The sequence below is a fragment of the Eumetopias jubatus genome, unplaced genomic scaffold, assembly GCF_037043125.1.
Source record: "Eumetopias jubatus isolate StellerSeaLion01/CBP00866 unplaced genomic scaffold, mEumJub1_p1.0 scaffold_11, whole genome shotgun sequence".
Taxonomy (NCBI): Eukaryota; Metazoa; Chordata; class Mammalia; order Carnivora; family Otariidae; genus Eumetopias; species Eumetopias jubatus.
Genome location: NW_028274817.1, coordinates 88319108 through 88340716, shown reverse-complemented (window position 1 = coordinate 88340716; position 21609 = coordinate 88319108). Strand labels below are relative to the sequence as shown.

The 21609-nt window shown below is 35.9% G+C and overlaps 1 protein-coding gene across 6 annotated transcripts in view; it reads left to right on the top strand.

Moving 5' to 3' along the window:
* Nucleotides 1-21609, top strand: part of KDM6A (lysine demethylase 6A) — a 209317-nt gene that overhangs the window by 54561 nt on the left and 133147 nt on the right. For all 6 annotated transcript variants that reach the window (XM_028113342.2, XM_028113341.2, XM_028113344.2 and 3 more), the window contains exon 3: nucleotides 10280-10388. In XM_028113342.2, coding sequence (XP_027969143.1) covers nucleotides 10280-10388 — 109 coding nt within the window. The remainder of the gene's footprint in view (nucleotides 1-10279; nucleotides 10389-21609) is intronic.

Sequence of the window (21609 nt, the reverse complement as noted above, 5' to 3'; positions counted from 1 at the left end):
GCTTTTGCTGCAGCCTAAACAGTCTTTGTAGGCAGTAGGCTTGAGGTAATTTTAGGGCTTACATCCTTTGTTTTCCCTTTTTCAAAGATTACTGTTAGGTATTCTCAGATGTCCAATGTCTGAAAACATTTGTTTTCGCACATTTTCTCTTGTTTTTTAGTTATTTCATTCAGGGTATATTTGGTCCATTTTACTGCATCTTGCCTGCAAGCAGAAGTCCAAAGACCTAAGAATTTTAAACCTCAAAAATCCTTATAGAATGAAAGGTTGAAATGTCAATTAAAATGTCATTCCAGTAATTCAAATGTATGTCTTGTGTAGGGAAACGTAGGTTTAAGGTTTCTCCTGAGACTGATGTGTTCATATTTTATTTCACTGATTTCAAATAGAAATTTAAATATAAGCTTTCTAGAGACTTAAACTAAGTTGAAATGGTATTTGGATGGTCAGTTTTCATCTTTTATATGAAAATATTTTAAATGAGTATTTAATATTCAGGCAGTTTTCTTTTAAATACAGATATTTGGTATAATATGCTTTTAGGACTGGTTTTTCAGATGAACTTTTTCAAATTAATGCTGCAGATTCTTAAGAGTCACTAATAATAGGAGATACTGAATTTGCTTGAGACTTAACTTTTTTCCTTTCAATTCCTGAGTTAAAAACTTTTCAAGTCATATTGGAAAAATTTATAGTTAGGCTAGAGCAGGGTTACCTTTTAGTGGTTTAATAGACACGAACCCTTGTGAAATAGCTAAGGAGTGGGTAATGCACCTGTTCCTTGATCTTTATTAATCAGCAAATAATTTGATTGTGTTTTGCTTTATTGCTCATTCTTGCAGTTTGTAGATGACAGTGACAGACCAAATTTTCCTCAGTAATTTTTTGAATGTTACTGATTCCTATGAGTTCTGTATATTCTGAATGTGAATGCTTTCTCACTATATGTTGAAAAGTGTATTTTCCCAGTTTGTGACTTGCCTTTATACTTGTGTGTGTGTGTTTCATAAACTAAAGTCCCAAATGTTGATGTCATTGAATTAATCTTTAACTTTTTTTTCCTGATTTGGCATTTTTTCGGGTCTGTTTTTAAAGCATTCCTAACCTATGCTGATAGCAAAGACATTTTGCTGTTTTCTTCTTAAAGGTTTAGATAAGTTTGCTTTTTACATTTAGGTCTTTTTAATCCATCTGACATAGGTTTTTGTATGTGTAGATATAGACGTCTAATGTCTTTATTGGTTTAGTCCAACATTTTTTAGTTTTCAGGAGAGTGGTTGTGTCCAGGCTGCCTGAAGCCTAACCCTTTTAATTTTATGGCATGCATGGAAAAATAGTTTGTACTAATGACCAGGAGAAACTATTGAAGGTGCTTAAGATTGGTGATGGTACATAAACAGTGGCTCTGGCTGAGAGGTTGTGGCTGCCCTGGCGCCCTGGCACCCTGGCTGATTTTTGCCTGGCAGCCCCAGAGGCTGAGGCTACCTCTCTTTCAGCAGCCCTGTTACCCATTCCCAGTACATGTGTTAGAGAGTGCTCGATGTAGAATATGAATCTCAGAAATGGAGCTGTGTGTGTATGTTAAGTTTGTTAGTTTGATAAGGAAGGGAGGGAATTCTAGAGCCTGAATCCTGCTGGGCCAGTCCAAAATTACACAGGAAAGAAAATGTAATTAGTTAGGTTCTTTCTTGACAATAGAAGAAAATATTGGTGAATGTTTATGAGGTCAGGGGGGCTGGGATTTTCTCATTCTGAGCCTAACATACGTACTGTAAAGGAAGTGGTGGTTGGTTTTGAGAAAATAGGGAACGTTTTACATCAAAAACTTGGTGAACAATTCATAGGCAGATGCAAACTGGAAGAGATACTCTGCAATAACATTATATGTAAAAGCCTTTTGCATATAAATAGCACCCGACAAATTATTTAGGAAAAACTGTTCACAATCCAATAGAGAAATGTGCACAGTCTATGAACAGGTTGATAGTTCGTGAAAGAAATAATAAATATAGCTAGTAAATATTCGGAAAAAAGTAATCAAAGAACTAGAAATGAGCACTGTTGGAAGATTACATTGGTTCAGCTTTGCTGGTGGGATTATCAAAGCTTAAATTTTGCTGTTTGTGAGGAATTTTTCCTAAAGAAATCTAAATTGGCCAAATTATGTTTATTGGGTAATAATAACTTGATTAATAACCGGTTACTCTTAAGTAGAAAGAAATTATGGTTTAGCTCTTCAGTAAAATATATGAGATGTTAATTTTGATGCAGATCTATATGTTTTGACATGGTAAGCAGGTAATATATTGAATGAAAGAAATAGTACAAATCTTTGTATGCAGTTTTATAAAAGTATATGTGTGCATAGAGAAAAGTCTGGAAGGGTGTATTCAGACTAATGCTTTTTTTTTTTAAAGCGCTATCTTTGGGGGAAGGGGCCTTTACTATGTTGCAGTTTCTCTAGTTTTAGGGTTGTTCATTTATTTAGTAGATAAATATAAGTGCCTACTACATATTAGAAGTTGTAGAATTCAAAGCAGATGATTTTCAGTGGAGCTCATGCTGATAAATGTAATGTCTCCCCTCTCCTTACCCCAGTGGAGTGCTTGGTCTTTTCTTCCTTTGTGCATTTATGATTATTTGACAAATGCATATAAAACAAATGAATGCATACTTTACTACCAAAGATGTTAACTTGAACTGTATATATTATAGCAAGTATCCAGGTTATAGCAGGCATAATAGACATAGTTTTTTTTTTTTTTTACCTTATGCAGATTTGGCCTACTTAGTTTTGTTGTAGCTGGCTTTCTTCCTATTTATATATTTTTGGAAATCTGAATTAAATGTGTATAGCCCAAATGACAGGGAGAGTGATTGCATGTAAGATTGTCTCTTTCTTCCTCTAGATAAATAATAGACCCTGTGGAGTAGCAAGCAAATGAGGCAGAATGTAAGCTATAATGCCAAATGCTTTACATGGGAAATCACGGGATTACTCTGGGCTTTATTCACAGAAATCACTCTGCTGAAATTCTGTCTCATACTTTCCTTACCTTCAAATTTTAAATACACATCATTTTAAAGATTATTCAAGACTTAATACACATGCTTGATTTGAATGAGGCTTTACAAATAACTTGACTACCCCATCTGCATGGTGTTACAGTTGGTATGATATAGAAAAAAATTATTTGTGAAATAACATAGGTGTTTTGACACAACAGCTTTTTTAAAATTTAATGTTGGCCCTGGGGGTGGGTATATGTGTGTACACGTGCTAATGTAGAAATCATTAGTTCATTTGGCTGCATGCATAAACAATAAAGGTTTTAGAGTTAGTAGTAATCCAGCAACTTTTTGACAGTTCAGACAGTATATAGCCTAGTGTGCTTTGTTGCAGGTGTATTTGGCCTTTCTTTGCCAAATATACTAAAGAGAGCAATAACAACACTAGGTAAACTAAGGAGATAAAACGTAGAAGATAACAAAAAGTAGGGTAAAACCATATAACATTTTCCATATGTTTTCCACATGTTGTCTGAACTCGTATATTATCCTTTATATATATAAACAGTAGTGTTTTTCTGCCACAAGTCACTTTGAATATGGGAACTTGGTGTTTTTCTTTGGGTTGTGTGTGTGTGTCTTTTTTTTTTTGAATGATTGTTGCTTTTTATATGATTTAAAGTAAAGCAAGGTAAGAAAATTTGATAACTGTGAGGCTCAATCTTTCTGTGGGATGGCAGGAGCAGGAAGTGGTGATCTTAATGCTTTTCTGCTTGGTATAGAGGGACTAGTTTGTAGGAGTGTAAGAGAGTTGCTTATGGGGTGTCCTCTATTGGAAATGACTTTTGGATCCTTAGGCATGGCCTAAGTTGAACACCTGACTGCTTTAGAGGCTCACATACTGTTTGAATCCAGCCTCTCCTAATTAGTAACTGTGACGTTGGACACAGAATTTTTCTCTGTGGCTCAGTTTTTCTGTCTGTGAAGTAGGGTGTCTCTATTTCATAGAGAAATTGTGAGGATTAAATGAATAAATATATGTAAAGTGCTTAGAATAGTGCCTGGTACGTATCAAGGGCTCAAATATTAACTATCAACACTTGACTTATTAAATTATTTAGTTTTGATTTCAGTAGTATAGTTCTGTAAGAATATTTTGTAATAGCAAAGTATTTTTAATAAGTTTGTTTGAAAAGAATGGTATGTAGGGTGCCGTGATAGTATCTTGCATGATGCTTGCTTACTCATTAACATCCAGCACATCCACTGAATGAAGAGTATAATAGGTCCAGAGAGGCTGAGAAATCCAGGAGCAAGACTGAAATGCTTAAATTTTGTTATACTGACTTTTTGTGATGCAAGAGATTTTGGAAATTGGAGAGAAGGAGATAGGGTAGAGTTAATAGATGTGTAAGTTCGTGTATCTTCTCTAAAATGTTAAGTATGGGTGACAGTTACCTAGATTTCTTTTTCCTTTTTTCTTCATCCTTTTTTTTTTTTTAAAGCTTTTATTTATTTGAGAGAGAGAGAGGGCCTGAGCGGGGGGGGGGGGGGCAGGGGGAGGGATGGAGAGAGAGGGAGAAGCAGACTCCCCGCTGAGCAGGGAGTCCAATGTGGGACTCCATCCCAGGACCCAGGGATCATGACCTGAGCCAAAGACAGATGCTTAACTGACTTAGCCACCCAGGCACCCCCCCTTAAGTAGGCTCCTTGCCCAGTGTGACCCCAACATGGGGCTTAAACTCACGACCTTGAGATGAAGACCTCAGCTGAGATCAAGAGTTGGTTGCTTAACCATGCATCCCTCCTTCATCCTTTTTGTATGTGTTAATGATTATTTCATTAGGTGGCTGGGACATTTTTGTTTTTGTATTTTTTTTTTTTAAGTGAGGAAAGAGGGCTGCATACTCATTCATTTGTTTAAATAAAATAATTCTTAGAGCCAGTTCCAGGCTGCTCTGGAACTCCACTGTTCTAAGAATTTAGGCTTCTGTTTTCCTATGTTCCATCCTCAGCTTTGGCTTCTACCATCTAGGTGCTTCCAACTAGGGGGAGGAGGGGTTGAAGCAGAGCATGTCCTTTCTTTGTTTGCCATTGGCCAGAGCTTAATCATCAGGCTACACCTACAAGGATGGCTGGGAATCCCAGTATTTATTCTGTGAAAACATGTCTAATTAAATTTAGGGGTTCTATTAACAGAGAAAGAGAGGAGAAAGGATATCAGGGACACCTAGAATCTGAAGCAAGTTGCAAAACAATGTTTATATAAATATGTAAATATTAATACTAAAGTGGGAAAAATACATCTGCTTGCATCTGCACAAAATAGTCTTGAATACAGTAGAAAGTTTTTAATGTTTGTTGCTTCTGGGAAAGGGAACTGGGTGGCTGGGGTTAGGATTAGGAGACAGACTTTTCACTGTATACCCTTTAGAAGTGGTGATGTATACATTTTAACTTTTCAAAAACAGTAAACAAAACTAAGTATGGAAGTCTGATATTTAAGTTCAGGAATAAATATGTCATTAAGAATTAATAATCCTTAAGATTATCATTTTCACTTCCCTCATTAAAAAAATGTGGTGAGTTGAAATTTCAAAAACTGATTTAGACTTAGGTAGTTTGAAAAGCAGCCAGGCAAAGGCATTGCTGAGTGTCTGGAAAGGGCAAGAATCGTCATTATTTATGAGGCATATTTCTGGGAAGGGTATCAGCTTTAACAATGCAAACATTTTTAGGGTTTGAGGAAAGCAGGTTAGGATGCTGAATTTGTATTGAAATTCAAAGCAAATAAATCATGGAATTAAATCAGGAGAGATGCACTCACTTATATGTATGTGTGTTTGTGTGTGGGTATGTATTATATATAATATTATACACTGTATGCTTGTAGAAGCCCAAGGAATCTTAAAAAAAAAATGCAGCTCAGAATTATATCCAAAGTTAAGAAGTCTCTTTTCTAACTCGCAGTAAGATAGCTTAGTAATTTATGCTTTAGTTCTTTGCAATGATATGAGCCAAAGATGGCCCATTTAATTTTTGGCATATTTAAGTTTTCCTCTTTTCTGATTGAGCTGAATTAAACTTGCTTTTATAAGTTACACCCATTCATTGGTCTGATGTCTGGAGCTACCCAAAGTGCAATTAATCTTATTTCTGAAGAAACAGCTTTTTAAAGTTTTGAATAAAGTTTTAGCATCCCTGGTGATTCTCCCCAGTTAAACTTAGTTTACAATAGTTTCTCCATCCTTCATCAAAATTGTAGCCCTTTATAAATTACCACCTATGAAAATGTGGCACTCAGAACTGGTGATAATGTTAGAAATCTGGTCAGAGTAGACCTTGGCGAGCTGATTATTGGTGTTGATTTGTATAATATGCTTTATTGATTTGGGTCATGAATACTTTTTTAGTAGCCATATTTCATGGATGACATGTTGACCTGTAGTCTGCTTAAATCCCTTACAATCCTCTTTTGTAAGTAGTCAGTTGGCTGCTGAACCATCTTATGTATCTGTGGCTGGCTTTTAGGAATTAAGGGCAGGATTGCATGCTTGTCTTTTTTCAACCTAAAAGTTTTGGTTCATTTAAAATCATTGGGGTATTTAAATCTACATTAATTTTCTCTACCATCTGTATGTCCCAACTACTTTAGCTAAATCTTTTAAATTGGAAGAAAAATAATTAGTTTTAAAAGTTGCCTATATTTAACAATTCTAAAATACTAACAAATTTTAGCTAGGCCCTGACCAAATTCATCATACAAGACTGTAATGCTTAAGCATTTTTTTTTAATATTTAAGCATTTTTAATGTTAACGTTAAAAAAGTAAATGTTACAGGTCTGTGTCCATAAGCTCTAAGCTTCATCTGTCAAGGTTTAGAAATAGAGGGTAATGATAATATCACTGTTCCGAGATAAATGATTTTTCAAATAAAAAAAATAAAGCAGATACCGACCATAAATTATATTGAACATTGTGGAAAATGGTACTGTAATAGGAAGAAGACATCAAAGTTCTCTACCTAGCTGGGAGGATCTTAGTTTACTCTCCTTTGATTCTAGTATTTAACGATTAACTTTATTTTCATTCTCACTGTTTTTTCCAGTAGGTGGTAAGGATTATGGATGTGTAAGTCACTATAAACAACCATAGGATGTAACAATGATTTTTGTGAAAGGCGTTGTTCATCCCCGGTGCAAGACTTCATTATTTTTATATGCTTTTCATTTATAAACATGAGAAATTTTGCTTTCCTAATATTTAGCATAGGGATCAAATAGTTAATTATTTTTAAACTTTAAACGGTATCTATCTCTACACTGTCCATTAACACGTGTCTATTTAAATAGAAATAAAAATTAAAATGTAGTAATTTAAAAATTCATTTAACTTCTACTAGCCATGTTTCAAGTGCTCAATAGCCACTTGTGTCTAGTGGGTAGCTTATTGGGCAACACAGATTATAGAACATTTTTATCGTTGTAGAAAGTGCTCTATTGAATGATGCTGATATAGACACAAATGATTTTCATGCAAATTTCTGACTATCCTCACATTAAAGGTAGGGTGAATCCTAGAGGAAAGCATAATAATTCCTTAATGATTTTTATAAGAATAGAAATGTTATAGGTTAATTATGAAAAATCTAGAAAATATAGAGGAATAAAAAGAACAAAGTAAAGTTTCTCTGTGACTTTCTATTTTTAACATTTGCTTTATATTCTAGTCCTTTTTTTTCTCTGCACGTGTGTACATGTGGGGATGATTTTACTTGTGCACATTTCAAGTAAAAAGAGCAAGAATATAAAAAACCATTTTAACAGGAAATATTTTTGCTTTATAGAAGTTTACCTAAACTTTGTTCTAAATCTAAACTGTTTATCTTCTATGTTTATAGTTAGCCTTTTGACTAAAAATGTTATTATAAAAATACGGTTTCATTCTAGATTATTGTATGAGTTAGGAGTATTGGAAATTATCTCCAGTTATTTATTTTCCTTTAAATGCTCTTTAAAAATTGCATTTGCCTGTATCTAATATCAGCATTTACCTAAAACACTTCACATGATTTCATGAAGTTTCACTATGAAGTGGTGACACAAGGCACTTGGAAACTTTATTCTGACTTTTTGCTCGTCTTCATCCCATTTGATATTTGGCTCTGTCAGCAGCATCTTTGACTACCAGTGTTAATTGGTAGGTGCATGCTGGCTTTGTTGGAAATTACTATGAATTTGTTAATGAAGCTTGAGTATATGGGTAGGCGAATTTAAAATCTGCCCATTCTGGTTTTTACCTGGTGTTAATGCTTCACGATGATCAGAGTTATGTATAGTATTCATTTTAGATGTGTTCCTTTGGTTTATGGGAAGTGGAAGATAAGGCAGTAAATGATTCATGGTAGTGGAATCAAGGTGTGGTGGTAAGACAGAAGTATAGGATGTTGCCATCTTTTTGCTTAAATCATTAAATTTCTTCATGTTTATATCTTGAATCTTTTCACTATGAAACCATATTTGCTTATAAATTTAATGCTGATCAGTAAGAAATTATCAGGGAGGAGTAAGAAAAGTTTCTAAATAACTAAGAGTTTAAGAAAAGGTAATAACTATTTTAACGAGTGTTTTATTTACAGTGCCATTATTAGCTTTAAAGTCACTCATTAATGTAAAATTAAGAATTGTCATGCTGTAGCCCAATAATTTTATGAATTTCTCGATAGTTAAAAAGTACTGAAATAAATTGTATTTTTGTGCTCTTAACCATCTGCCCGATAGGATTATTTATGACGTAAATTAAGAGGATCTTGAAATTTCATGCCTCCAAATTATAGTAATTTCTGACACTTCAGAGTAGTATTCAGACTCTTTTAATTATAGGGAAGCAGAATGATTAGTTTTTCATGATTGTGATTTGGTACATACGTACATGTATGTAGATAGCTAAGAGTGGAGTAAGAAATGAAGGCAGCCCTTTCGTAAAATGTTAGGCTGTAAGGATAGTACAGTCATCCCAGAATTTGCCTTGTTTAGGATGGCTTCTCCAAACTTGATGAGTATGTATGTGCTTTGCATAGGTAAATTTTAGGATATACGTTTTGAAACTGTCCATCAAAGGCCCTATTTTACAGGAGAGTAAAAATAAAAACATTTTAAGTGGATACTTTGCATCATATTTTCTTATCCCATCAAATGCTCTTGAAGTGGTAGTGAAAAGGATTATTTGGTAACAGAAGGTATTCGTCCTAGTTCCTTTCTTTGTGGATACCGAATCTGGGAATGTACCCAGAGATTTGAGAAATCATACACGTTTTTTTTTCTTTAGTGACTCCAGGACACATTATAACACATGAGAACACTGTAAATTGTTAGCAGGGAAATTTTGGCAAAACTATTGGGAGGCTTGAAATAATCTTGAAAAGAGAGCTTTTTACTTACCTAAGGAGAAAGTAAAGAAGCAATTTTTAAGGACCTGTGGAATGCTAAGCACTGTGGTGAACCCTTGGAGAAGTTTTCTGAGCTGAATCCTTTTGTCAGCCCTCTCTCTGAGTGTTACTAAAACTGAGAGGCAGAGAAGATAAGTTCCCCAGGATGTCCTGTAGCTGATGAGAACTGGAATTAGTCAAGACTCCAGAAGTCTATTCTTTCCATTGTTCATTTTCTCCTGCAGTCTCCGGGATTACAAATAATAATAATAATAATAATAATATCAGGGAGGAAATAGAGTGTATACATATGTATGTATTTGAGTGTGGGTAAGATGAAGACTAGAGTTAGAGTGGGTTTAAAGCATATCATGAGAAGACATTTGAAAGGCAGTTTATGGTAGTTTAAACTGATAGGGGTTATGACAAAAAGGTGTTCAGTATAAATGGTAGCTGTTATTATTACTCTGGAGATTCTCTGAATTCTCACGTAATTGAATAAAGTTCTTTCAGTCTGTGGGAAAAATGGATATTAGCTGTTTATGTCAACAAGGACCACTGTAATAATTTAGATGTGCAGCTTATGAATAAAGTTATCAAAGTGCTCCTTACTTGTCAAGTATTTCTATTTTATAGATGGGAAAAGCACTTATGCCATAACTAGTGGCTCTTCTAATAAATACTTAGGTATCTAAACAATACTGCATTGACTGTGTCTGAGGTAGAAGTGAAATATATTGATTTCTTGGGTGATTGAATAGAGGATTTATGCATTGCCTCAGGAAGGAAATACATTTTAGGGTTTTACCTGTTTCTTAAATGTTTGTATTTTTTATTTCTAGGCTGTTCGCTGCTACGAATCTCTAATCTTAAAAGCTGAAGGAAAAGTGGAGTCTGATTTCTTTTGTCAATTAGGTCACTTCAACCTCTTATTGGAAGATTATCCAAAAGGTAATTTTTTCCCTTATTAATTACCATTTGATTTATGTATATCTAAAATAATTGTAATTGTTTGTACTCTGTTGAGGATACTACCATTTCTATTTCTAAGAAATTGTAAGCTTGTGAACATCCTAAACAATGAGGAATAAAAATGGAGTAGGTAGAAATGTGAAAAATTCACGTAACTCTATGTAAATCATCAGTAATTTGACCAGTTTAACTGATAACCACCACCTACATGTACACTACCATTTTGTTCTACCTTGTGAAAAATCCCTGCCCCTTAAAGGCTCTACCATAGTAGAAAGTGAGTCATTGGGGCGCCTGGGTGGCTCAGTCAGTTAAGCGTCTGCCTTCGGCTCAGGTCATGATTCCAGGGTCCTGGTATCAAGCCCCACATTGGGCTCCCTGCTCAGCGGGGAGTCTGCTTCTCTCTCTGTTTTGCCCCCTTGCTCGTGCTTGCTTTCTCTCTAATAAATAAGATCTTTAAATACAAAAAAAGAAAGAAAAAAAAAAAAGAAAGTGAGCCATGAATTGATACTTTGAAGAAGTAACAGAGACAGTTATTTCCCTTTTTTATCCTGGCTATAAAACTTCCGTTTAGCTAGAAAATATTTGAATGAAAATCTGATCTGTAGTCATGTTATTATAAAAGTAAGCAGTACAGGAGAGATGATCATATAATGAGCTTGAGCATTGGAGAAAACAAATTTTTTATTCATTTGAAATTTTTTTCCTGTAAGCAATGAGTTAAATAACTCAAGGCCATCCCCCAAGATGTGTCCCTTTTATAGTACTAGGCCGCTGATGCAGACCATTAGGAAGATAAAGTACCCCCAAATACCACCCACTCTCCCAACACCAAAGGCAAAATCCATAGCAAAGAAAAATTGTATCCTTATAAACAAGAATGTTTTAACCTTCTGATGTTAGTAAACATCTGAATGTGGACCAGATAAACATAGTATGCTTGTTTTCCACTACCGTGTTTTGTGGGCAGAACAAACTGCAGGTTTTAGGGCTAGAGTGAAGGATTGTTGCTGTTTAATGTTGATGTTTTATAATGCCACCTTTGTGTTAGGTCAAGTGAGGACTTTCCTAGTGAAAATTCAATTTTTATTTGAGAGAGGTGTAATATAGGGAGTTCATCTCTATTGTGTGTGTGTTTTTTTTTTTAAGATTTTATTTATTCATGTGAGACACAGAGACAGGGAGAGGGAGAAGCAGGCTCCCCGCTGAGCCAGGAGCCCGATGTGGGGCTCCATCCCAGGACCCCGTCGTGAGCTGAAGGCAGACGTGAGCCAAAGGCAGATGCTTAACCATCTGAGCCATCCAGGCGCCCCTCATCTCTATTGTTTACAGCGGCATTATTGTTAACATATTGTGTATATACCCCTGAGCTTCCGTCTTCTAATCTGAAAAAGCAAGAGATAAAGGGGTTTGGGGATTGTTAATATGAAACTGGTTAGTACTTAGCAAAATGTCTTTAGGATAATAGGTATTAATAATTACTTAACACTCTATTAGATATTTTAATTAAGACTAACTCATTTAAAGGAAACTATTTTACAAAAAAATACACAAATTCTGTACAACATAATTTTTTCTTAATGCTGCATCTTGGAGAGCGTGCTATAGTATGTGTGTGTGTGTGTATAGTAGCCTTTAAAACTTTATTTTTTATTATGTTAATCACCATACATTACATCATTAGTTTTTGATGTAGTGTTCCATGATTCATTGTTTGCATATAACACCCATTGCTCCATGCAGAACCTGCCCTCTTTAATACCCATCACCAGGCTGACCCCTCCCCTCTAGAACCCTGTTTGTTTCTCAGAGTCCATAGTCTCTCATGGTTTGTCTCCCCCTCCGATCCCCCCCCTTCATTTTTCCCTTCCTGCTATCTTCTTCGTCTTTTTTTTTTTTTTTTTAACATATAATGTATTATTTGTTTCAGAGGTACAGGTCTGTGATTCAACAGTCTTAACAATTCACAGTGCTCACCATGGCACATACCCTCCCCAATGTCTGTCACCTAGCCACCCCTTTAAAACTTTATTAACCTATGAACTTAACTATATTTTCCATCTTATAAAATGTTTGGCTGTGAGGGTATGAGTCTAGGGATATTTGTTTTATTAGAGGTTTTCTTCCTTCCTTCCTTCCTTCCTTCCTTCCTTCCTTCCTTCCTTCCTTTCTCCCTTTCTCCCTCTCTCTCTCTCTCTCTCTCTCTCTTTTTCTTTCTTTCTTTTGGAGGTAAGGTGGGGCATGTGGCAAACTAGCTGGCAGGAGTAATCTAATAAGATGTGAGCAGAGAACCATAACTTTTAAAGATAGAAGTCCTTGAAAAGAGGTGCTCTGAGACCCATTTACTGTCATGTAGATGAACTGGCCATTGATAGCTAGGCAGTAGGTCAGTTATTTGTAATAGGAAGAAAAGGGAGGTGAGAATGGATGCAGAGGTATATATATGTATTTTATTATATTTTAGTATTTCAAACTGATGGCTTCTGTTTCCTTGATTTTTTTTTTTAAATCCTCCTTGAGTCTTTATTGACCACATTTCCAAGTTACAAAAAAATTCCTTTTTACATACTAATTATTGAATTCTTTCTGTCCACTCTTCACCATCTTCCTGTAAATCCAAAACTAGAGCCCATCTTGAGTAGGCCCCTCCATACTCCATCACCACTACCACCAGTTTATGGAGACATTTGTTACCTCAGGCTGCTTCCTCCTTCTCTCTTTGGAACCCAGTGCAAGCTGAGAACCTCCAGCTCCAGCCAAGTAGACATTTAATTTTGGAGAACAAATTATAAACCATAACTTTTTAGGGAGTAAACATAAACCACTCAGTGAACATGTGAGTAAATTGCTCAGGTATATGTATGTGGGGGACTTACTGGCCCTGTATTCTGAAGACAGTTCTTTAATTATAGTACTGAGTCCTCTTCTTTGTGTGAAATTTTCTGAGCTTGGGGTTCCTTGTGAAAAACTGCTTCTACTTTTGTAGTACAAAATGGTAGAATCTGTTTTGTGTTCATTATGGACTGTGTTTTTTGTCCTTATTTGTCATTCTCATCCCATCTTGCATCCTGCCTTAGGGAATTCCTAAAAATTTCTGATCTGCAGATATGGTATACTTTGATTATCATTACTATTATGGATTTATTCATTATAAAAAATATTTTCTGTCATGTCAGATGAATTTGAAGCAGAAGGAAAAAAAGATTTTCTAAAACAGTTTTTTTTTTTTTTTTAAGCCTTTCTGGTTTGTAATATGTTTGAAGAGTTTTAAAAAAATTTTTGTCACTTGATTTGGTCATTTGGCTTCTAGAAATTTATCCTTAAAAAGTAATTGGTTAGGGACGCCCCGGTGGCTCAGTCGGTTAAGCATCTGCCTTCAGCTCAGGTCATGATCCCAGGGTCCTGGGATGGAGCCCTGCATCTGGATCCCTGCTCCACGGGGAGCCTTCTTTGCCCTCTCCCTCTGCCTGCCACTCCCCCTGCTTGTGCTCTCTCTCTCTCTGTTAAATAATAAATAAAATCTTAAAAAAAAGTAATTGGTTAGAGGATTGTAGGAAAATGAAGCCTCAGTGCACTTGGCCTATTGTAGGTTGGATTCCTCTGGAGGGAGTTCAGCATACAGGATATTTAGTAAGGAGTGCCTTTAAGATCAGCATCCATGGAAGGTAGGAGACAAAGGATTGGATTGGAGAAGAGGGAGGATTGGACAGAGTTGAGAAGTTAAGCTGTGACAGCCTTGGCCAACCCTATGGGGAGCCTTGGGGCTAGAATGGCCCTTCAGAGCTATCCCAAGTTGGGCCAGGATGACCAGGTCTTTGTACTCCATCCTTTTGATACTGGATATGGGGGCCAGCCTGGGAGGGAGTGTGACCTTGGGCAAGGTGGCTCTCCATCTAAGGCAGCTCACTGTTAGAGGCTGTCTGCAGGCAGGACTCCCAATATTTCTTCCTAGAAGCGAGATTTGAATGGTTTTTCACAGTGTCTACCATACCTCTTTGCCACTCCTAACCCCAAAGCTCACTCATTAACCTTTGCTGAACCAAACAGAAGATGGAGCTGTTAGACTGCCTTAAGCCATGAGATGGGGCAGTGATTTCTCTTCTTTGGATTGGAAAACCAGAGAGACCAAGCACCCTGGACTGAAGGACAAGCATATATATACATATGTATATATATATATATATATATGTATATATATGCATTTTTTTTAAAGATTTTTTTTTATTAGAGCGAGAGTACAAGCAGGGGGAGCAGCAGGGAGAGGGAGAAGCGGGCTCCCTGCTGCATATATATTCTTGCAGATATATGTGATGGACCTTAGGAGCAGTGTAATAGAAATTATATGTAAGTATCTGTAAATATGTTTGGCAAATTATAGGTAAGGATAATCACCAAGTTAAGTTAATTACTTAGAAAATTAAGTAGCAAATTACCTCAGAGTACCCATCAAAATTATAAAAAGAGAAATTACGAGGTAAGAGACTTGGGAGATAGTGAGAATTCCTAAAGTAAAACAGTTAGTTGAAGGAGATACAGTAATTATTCATTCCTGATATTAGCATGATAACCTTGAAAATTTAAAAAATAGTTTTTTTATGGTTCATGTTGAGCTGGAAGTTTTCTCTGAAATTCCTGCCAGTGATCGATTTGTTTTCTCCCTTTCCTCCTTCCTTCAAGTAATTTGTCATTTTGTTGCATTGTCTGTCACTTTTGGACAAAATAAAGTTTGGTTGTTTTAGTTACTCAGCAGTTACAGATGGCTAGGGCAGGTTTCGTGCCAAGAGTTGCTAATGTGAAGAAGTCTTATTAAGTCAGAGTTGGTGAGCTCTCTGTCTTCTCTTTGTCATTCTTGGGTGGAATTACAATACCCTGTCCTAGGATCTATAAAGTATAAGAACACAGAGTGCATATTTTCCAATAATAGATCTTGAGTTTGGCTTCTTTAAAAATTACCATTATTTTGACGTTTGCATGGTTCTCCTCTTTATTGTTGTAGCTGTTAGAACTGAAGGTTGTGATTCTTTTTTTTATTTTAAAGATTTATTTATTTATTTGAGAGTGAGCATGTGCACACACAAGTTGGGAGAGGGGCAGAGGGAGAGGGACAGAAGGAATCCCAAGCAGACTCCCTTCTGAGTGTGGAGCCCTATGTGACCCCAGGCTCCATCCCACGACCTCGACCCATGAGGTCATGACCTGAATCAAAATCACAAGTCAGGCACTTATCCGACTGAGCCACCCAGGCAACCCCTGAAGGTTGTGATTCTTTTAAGAGTGTACTTTTTTTTTTTTAAAGATTTTATTTATTTATTTGATAGAGGGAGAGAAAGAGCACACAAGCAGGGGGAGCAGCAGAGGGAGAGGGAGAAGCAGGCTTTCCGCTGAGCAGGGAGCCCAATGTGGGGCTCAATCCCAGGATGCTGAGATCATGACCTGAGCTGAAGGCAGCCAATTAACCAACTAAGCCACCCAGGAACCCCTAAGAATGTACTCTTTGTATAAAACTCCTTTCGGATAGAGTCATTGGAATTAGTTTGCCCTGTATATATTTTTGCTATACAATACAAATTTGTGTTGAGATAGTAAAATAAAATGAAATAAAAATCCAAAATACTGACCTATACAGGCATAAAATATCATAGACTGAATATTATGTATCTCTCTGAAAACCCATTACAGTCAAGGTGATTATTCATACATTGTCATTGCATTCAGTTATTGCACCCTATTTCTGTGTATAACTTCATTTAAATGTATTCAGTGGTTTTCAGACTATGATATATATGTTAAAAAAAGTCACCAGTACCTCCACTCCTTCCATTGCAATTTGGGAATCACCAGTTTTGTTTAGTTCACTGATGGTCTAGAATTAGAAAATGCAATTGGGAAGTATCCAAGAAAGCAAAAATAGTGACCATAACCCAGGTTGTCAGAAGCCTATGTCTGGGCAATAAGCACAAGTTACAGTAGCTTCAAGAACCAGAGAGCTGTAGCAGAACACATTGAAGGAGCACAAAGAAGACATATACTTTGTGTCTCTTATAGTAAGCCAGATGTGAGATAATAAAGACCTTGAGGAGTATATTATTTTTTTAAGATTTTACTTATTTATTTGAGAGAGAGAGAGAGCGTGAGTGTGAGCAAGGGGAGGAGCAGAGGGAGAGGGAGATAATCTCCAGCAGACTCTGTGCTGAGCAAGGAGCCTGACGTGGGGTTCGATCCCACCACCCCGAGATCATGACCTGAGCTGAAACCCAAGAGTCGGATACTTAACCGACTGAGCCACCCAGGCACTCCAGGTATATTAATTGAATAATGACAAGTAGTAAAGCTGAGATTTCAGTGTGTCCATTAATTTGACTTGAAGGCCTCAGTGAAGGTGCTGATGTAGCAGTAAAAGGATTTGTTTCTTTGCTTTTCCAACTTTCTGTCTGCTTGAATCTGTAATATTAAATCTTTGCAAAGGTGTGGAGAGAAGGGGAGATGGGAACAAAGGTCTGTTGTGGATGCTGTTCACTGGGTTTCCCAAGTGTTAGCATGTATTTAATAGGTATTAATGCTACATATAAAGGAAAAGATGTGTTTCAGGCAGTCACGATTTGCGAAGGCAGAAAGGTGCTAGTGAGCTGAGTACATTAGTCATTTATATAAAATGAAAGTTAATATAAGCTCTCTGAGATATCATTTATTCCAGGGTATAAATATAAACTTTCAGTCCAGCCTCAGATAACAAAGCAAAATAAATCAAAGAAAGCTATTGACCTAATAACTTTAGGCAACCACAGCCTGTTCTGGTCTAAAGATGGCAGTCAGTGCAACTGACAGATTTGAAGAATGTCAAAGAAGGACATACTTTTCCTTCTTTCCTTTTCCTTCCATACCCATAGACTCATCCACTAGCCACTAACCCTTGTGTTATACATTGGGCTAGAGGTGAAAACAGAAATGCTGACTTTTGCCTGCAGTTAGTACATAGTCTAATATTAATAATACAGACTGAATTTTAAATCTTTTTCTTCCTTGCATTTCCATCGTATCTAACTCTGCAGAAGGCTCCCCTTTTTTGGCAAGGCCATCACCTTTGAACTACATTGTTGTTTCTTTTCATCCTGTGCTGCATATGTGAACTTGTCATCAGGCACACCCTCTTTCTCTTGTTTTGACAATCTTAACTCAAAGCCATAATACTTGCAAGCATGCTGAAGTCTCTGTTATCTACTAAATCTGTCTTAACTCTCTTTACTCCCTCATTGTATTCTCTGGAAATAAATCTCTATTTAATTCCAAACAAATTATAATAAGGCTTTGAACTTCTTTTTTTATTCTTCAGTTACACCTTATTTTACTGAAAAACTCTTTAGGCTGCTTGTGACCTATAAGGAATTAACTTGAATTAAATGGCTTGATGTCTACGCATCATCAGGGAAATGCAAGTCAGAACCCCAATGAGATACCACCTCACACCTGTCAGAATGGCCAAAATCAACAACACAAGAAATAATGTGTTGGCGAGGATGGTGGAGAAAAAGGAACCCTTGTGCATTGTTGGGGGGAATGCAAACTGGTGCAGCAACTCTAGAAAACAGTATGGAGCTTCCTTAAAAAGTTAAAAATAGAACTGTCCTATGATCCAGCAATTGCACTACTGGGTATTTATTCCTAAAATATAAAAACACTAATTCAAAGGGATATACACGCATCCCCATGTTTATTGCAACCTTATGTACAATAGCCAAACTATATTTATAATAGCCAAACTATGGAAGCAGCCCAAGTGTCCATCAATAGATGAATGGATAAAGAAGATGTGTTATCTATAGACAATGAAATATTATTCAGCCATGAAAATGAACGAAATCCTGCCATTTGCAACAGCATGGGTAGAACTAAGGCATATAATGCTAAGCAAAAAAAGTGAAAGACAAATACCCTATGATTCCACTCATATGTGGAATTTAAGAAACAAAACAAATGAGTGAAGGGAACAAAAAAAGAGAGAGGCTAACCAAGAAACAGACTCTTAATTATAGAGAACAAACTGATGGGACCAGAAGGCAGGTGGGTGGGGGATAGGTGAAATAGGTGACAGGGATTAACAAGTACACTTAACATGATGAAAAAAAAATGGCCTAATGTCACAGTCTTTTAGGAAGTGGTGAGAACGCAGGTTTACCTAAAGCTGCTACTTTTCCCACTATATCCTGTTGCCTTCCTGGGGGCTCTCATTTGATAATGTTGACCATTTCCTAATTTTAACATAAGTACACTTATTTTAACATTTATATGAATAATATGTTCACTGTTTAAAGAAAAATATTAGAAAATAAATAACCATAAAAGGTAAACAGCCTGAGAGCAGGAGCCATATGTTTGTTCACATCTCTATTTCACTGTATCTAGCTTGGTGCTAGCCACTTAATACTTAAGAAATATTACGTGAATGCATTAATGACCCATTGGTATTTTATCGAGAGGCACTTGTTTTTAAACATTTCTGATGCAGAGCTTTGGAGACTTTTCTATTACAATAAATTTTCAACATTTGAAAATTGAGTTAAACTCTGCAACTTTCTTTAACCTGGTGTATCATGTTAATTTCTCCATCTGAGAAACACACTTCGTAACATTTCAATTTCCTATATAGTATCTATTTTATAGGTAGAAGAATTCTCTGTTGGATGTGTAGACTATTTCTCTCCTTTTTTGGTACTACCATAATCACTATATTGTCCATTCTTGTAGCTAAATCTTTGCACACATCCATGTTTATGTTTTTAGAAGGAATACCCTTGATGTGGTAGGCTTACGGAGCGAAAATGTGTGTGTGTGTGTGTGTGTGTGTGTAGTTAATCCTTGAACAACATGGGTTTGAACTGCAAAGGTCCACTTATATGTGGAACTTTTTCAATAAATACACTACAGTACTGTAAATGTATTTTCTCTTAGAATTTTCTTAACATTTTATTTTTTCTGGCTTACTTTATTATAAGAACACAGTATATAATGAATGTAACATACAAAATATGTGTTAATTGACTGTTCTTCTTGTGAGTAAAGCTTTAGGTCAACAGTAGGCTAGTAGGCAAGTTTTTGGGGAGTTGAAAGTTATGTGTGAATTTTCCACTGTGTTGTGCAAGGGTTAACTGTATTAAAACTTTTGACAGTGCTAAATTATGCTGCAAAAAAGTTTTACTAATTTATACTTATAGCACTAGTAGAATGATAAAACTGCCTATTTCCTTAAATTTTTGCCACTTTTGTCTATTTCCCTTCCTTATCGTAACTGAGTATTAACCATTATTTAATTTTATCATTTTCATATATGAAGAGTTGTATAGCACGATTATGAAGTTAAAGGACAGATGACTATGTGTAGTACCCTCTCCCTTCTGTATGGGTGATTCTTTTATCCTTGATAATTTCCTTGTTTGTTTCCTCCTCTTCTATCTTCATGAGGTAAAGGGCAAAATAAAGGAGATTGTGTGAGAAAGATTATAGAACACTTAAGTTGTTATAATAATCTTTATTTTTTTAATCTAAAAGACTAAATGGGCTTATTTAAAAATGAAATCTCAAAATTATGAAAAAATAATTTGAAGTCTGTTAATAAATAAAGTTGTTTCCCAGGACTAAAAAGATCTGAGCTTTTGAAATTGGTTGATAGAGAGTGGATATTAGTATGTTTGGGCACACCATTCTTTGTTAAGCAAAAGAATTAAGTGGCAAAAGAAAATGACAGTCTTGCCTGAAGTATTGTTAAAAAGATTTCCTAGTGGGATGAAGAAGGACTTCTTGAACTGATAGAGAACTCAGGGATCACAAAGTGAAGATTAGATGATTTAGGGAAGGAAGAGCCTAGTAAGATAATATGCTACAGTCATTGTGAAAAAGGTTTTAAGCATTATAAGGATGTCCCAACAAATGATTTCCCTTATTGTCTGTTAAGGACTTTAGAAAAGTCTAGTTACAGTGGACTGGGAATTCTTTTTCATGGATACGTAACTGGCTTAGAGATTTGAAATGATAACTTTGCTTTGGTTAGAAGGATTTCACTAGAGAGACTCTGGTGATGGGTACTTGTATAATCTTTAGAGTTTTAATGATTTATTTGGATTAGGAATCATAAAATATGTTAAGATCTTTTCTTAAAATAGGATGCTAGGCCTAATGGGGTAAAGTATAATTGGAAAGGTATCAAATGCTCATGGAAGGAATGTCTCACTTACAAATCTGTACTTGAACTTTGGAGCATTTACTTTTTTGACTTTGAATTTGAGGTTTCATATTTATTTCTTGGTTCACCATATAGTAGTACGGATGCCATCTTTCTCCCAGCTGATAGTCACATAGGCTTCTTGGACCTCATGTTTCATTTACTTTGGAGGACACCATACTATCTCTTTAAGGGCTCCTCCCAATTCTAAAATGGGAATTTTATGAAGTCATATAATATATATTATTAGGTTATTAGAAACATGCCTTCCAAGGTTGTTGGAATCCTAGAACATCTTTGAGAGGGCAGTCTAGATTTAATATGGTGAGTGCACCAAATTGTTAGGGACCCTGACTTCTATTGGTTAGGATGATTTTAGGTACAAAAGCAAAGACCTGATTCTAGCTAAAATAATAAGCAAATTGGTTGCCTCCCATAACTGGAAGTTCATAGGTGAGTTGTATACTGGGCCAAGTTTGAGGTCTAGAAGTATCCAGCTACTTTCCATTTGTTTCCTCTGCTCTCTTCTATGGGCTTCATACTAAGAATAGTTCCTTTGTTGTGGCATTTAGTGATATATAGGTTTCTTTGTTTTCCCATCCAGCAGTAGAGGTAGAATCCCTTTCCCATGACTGTCATTTATAAATCAGTGATGATTTCTGGACACAAACCTTGTTTGACTCTTCTCTTCCAGCTAGAATGGTAAGTTGGATTGCTTTTCTTTTTAGAAGACCATTAATCAGTGACCTTTATGAGCTAGCAACAATCGTGTGAAGAAGTAGAAAATGCAGGATGGTTTGCAATCAACTTTTCACTAGAACTAGACATATTTCTAAATGTTGGTTGGCATCATCTTTATGCCAAAAAAGATGAACATTATTTAAATAAGTTGTTCAGATATATGATGATGTTTTTGGGTAATGCTTCTCTAATTTGAACATGTTTACAAAGTTTTCTGCATTGTATTCACATATATTTTGGCTGTTT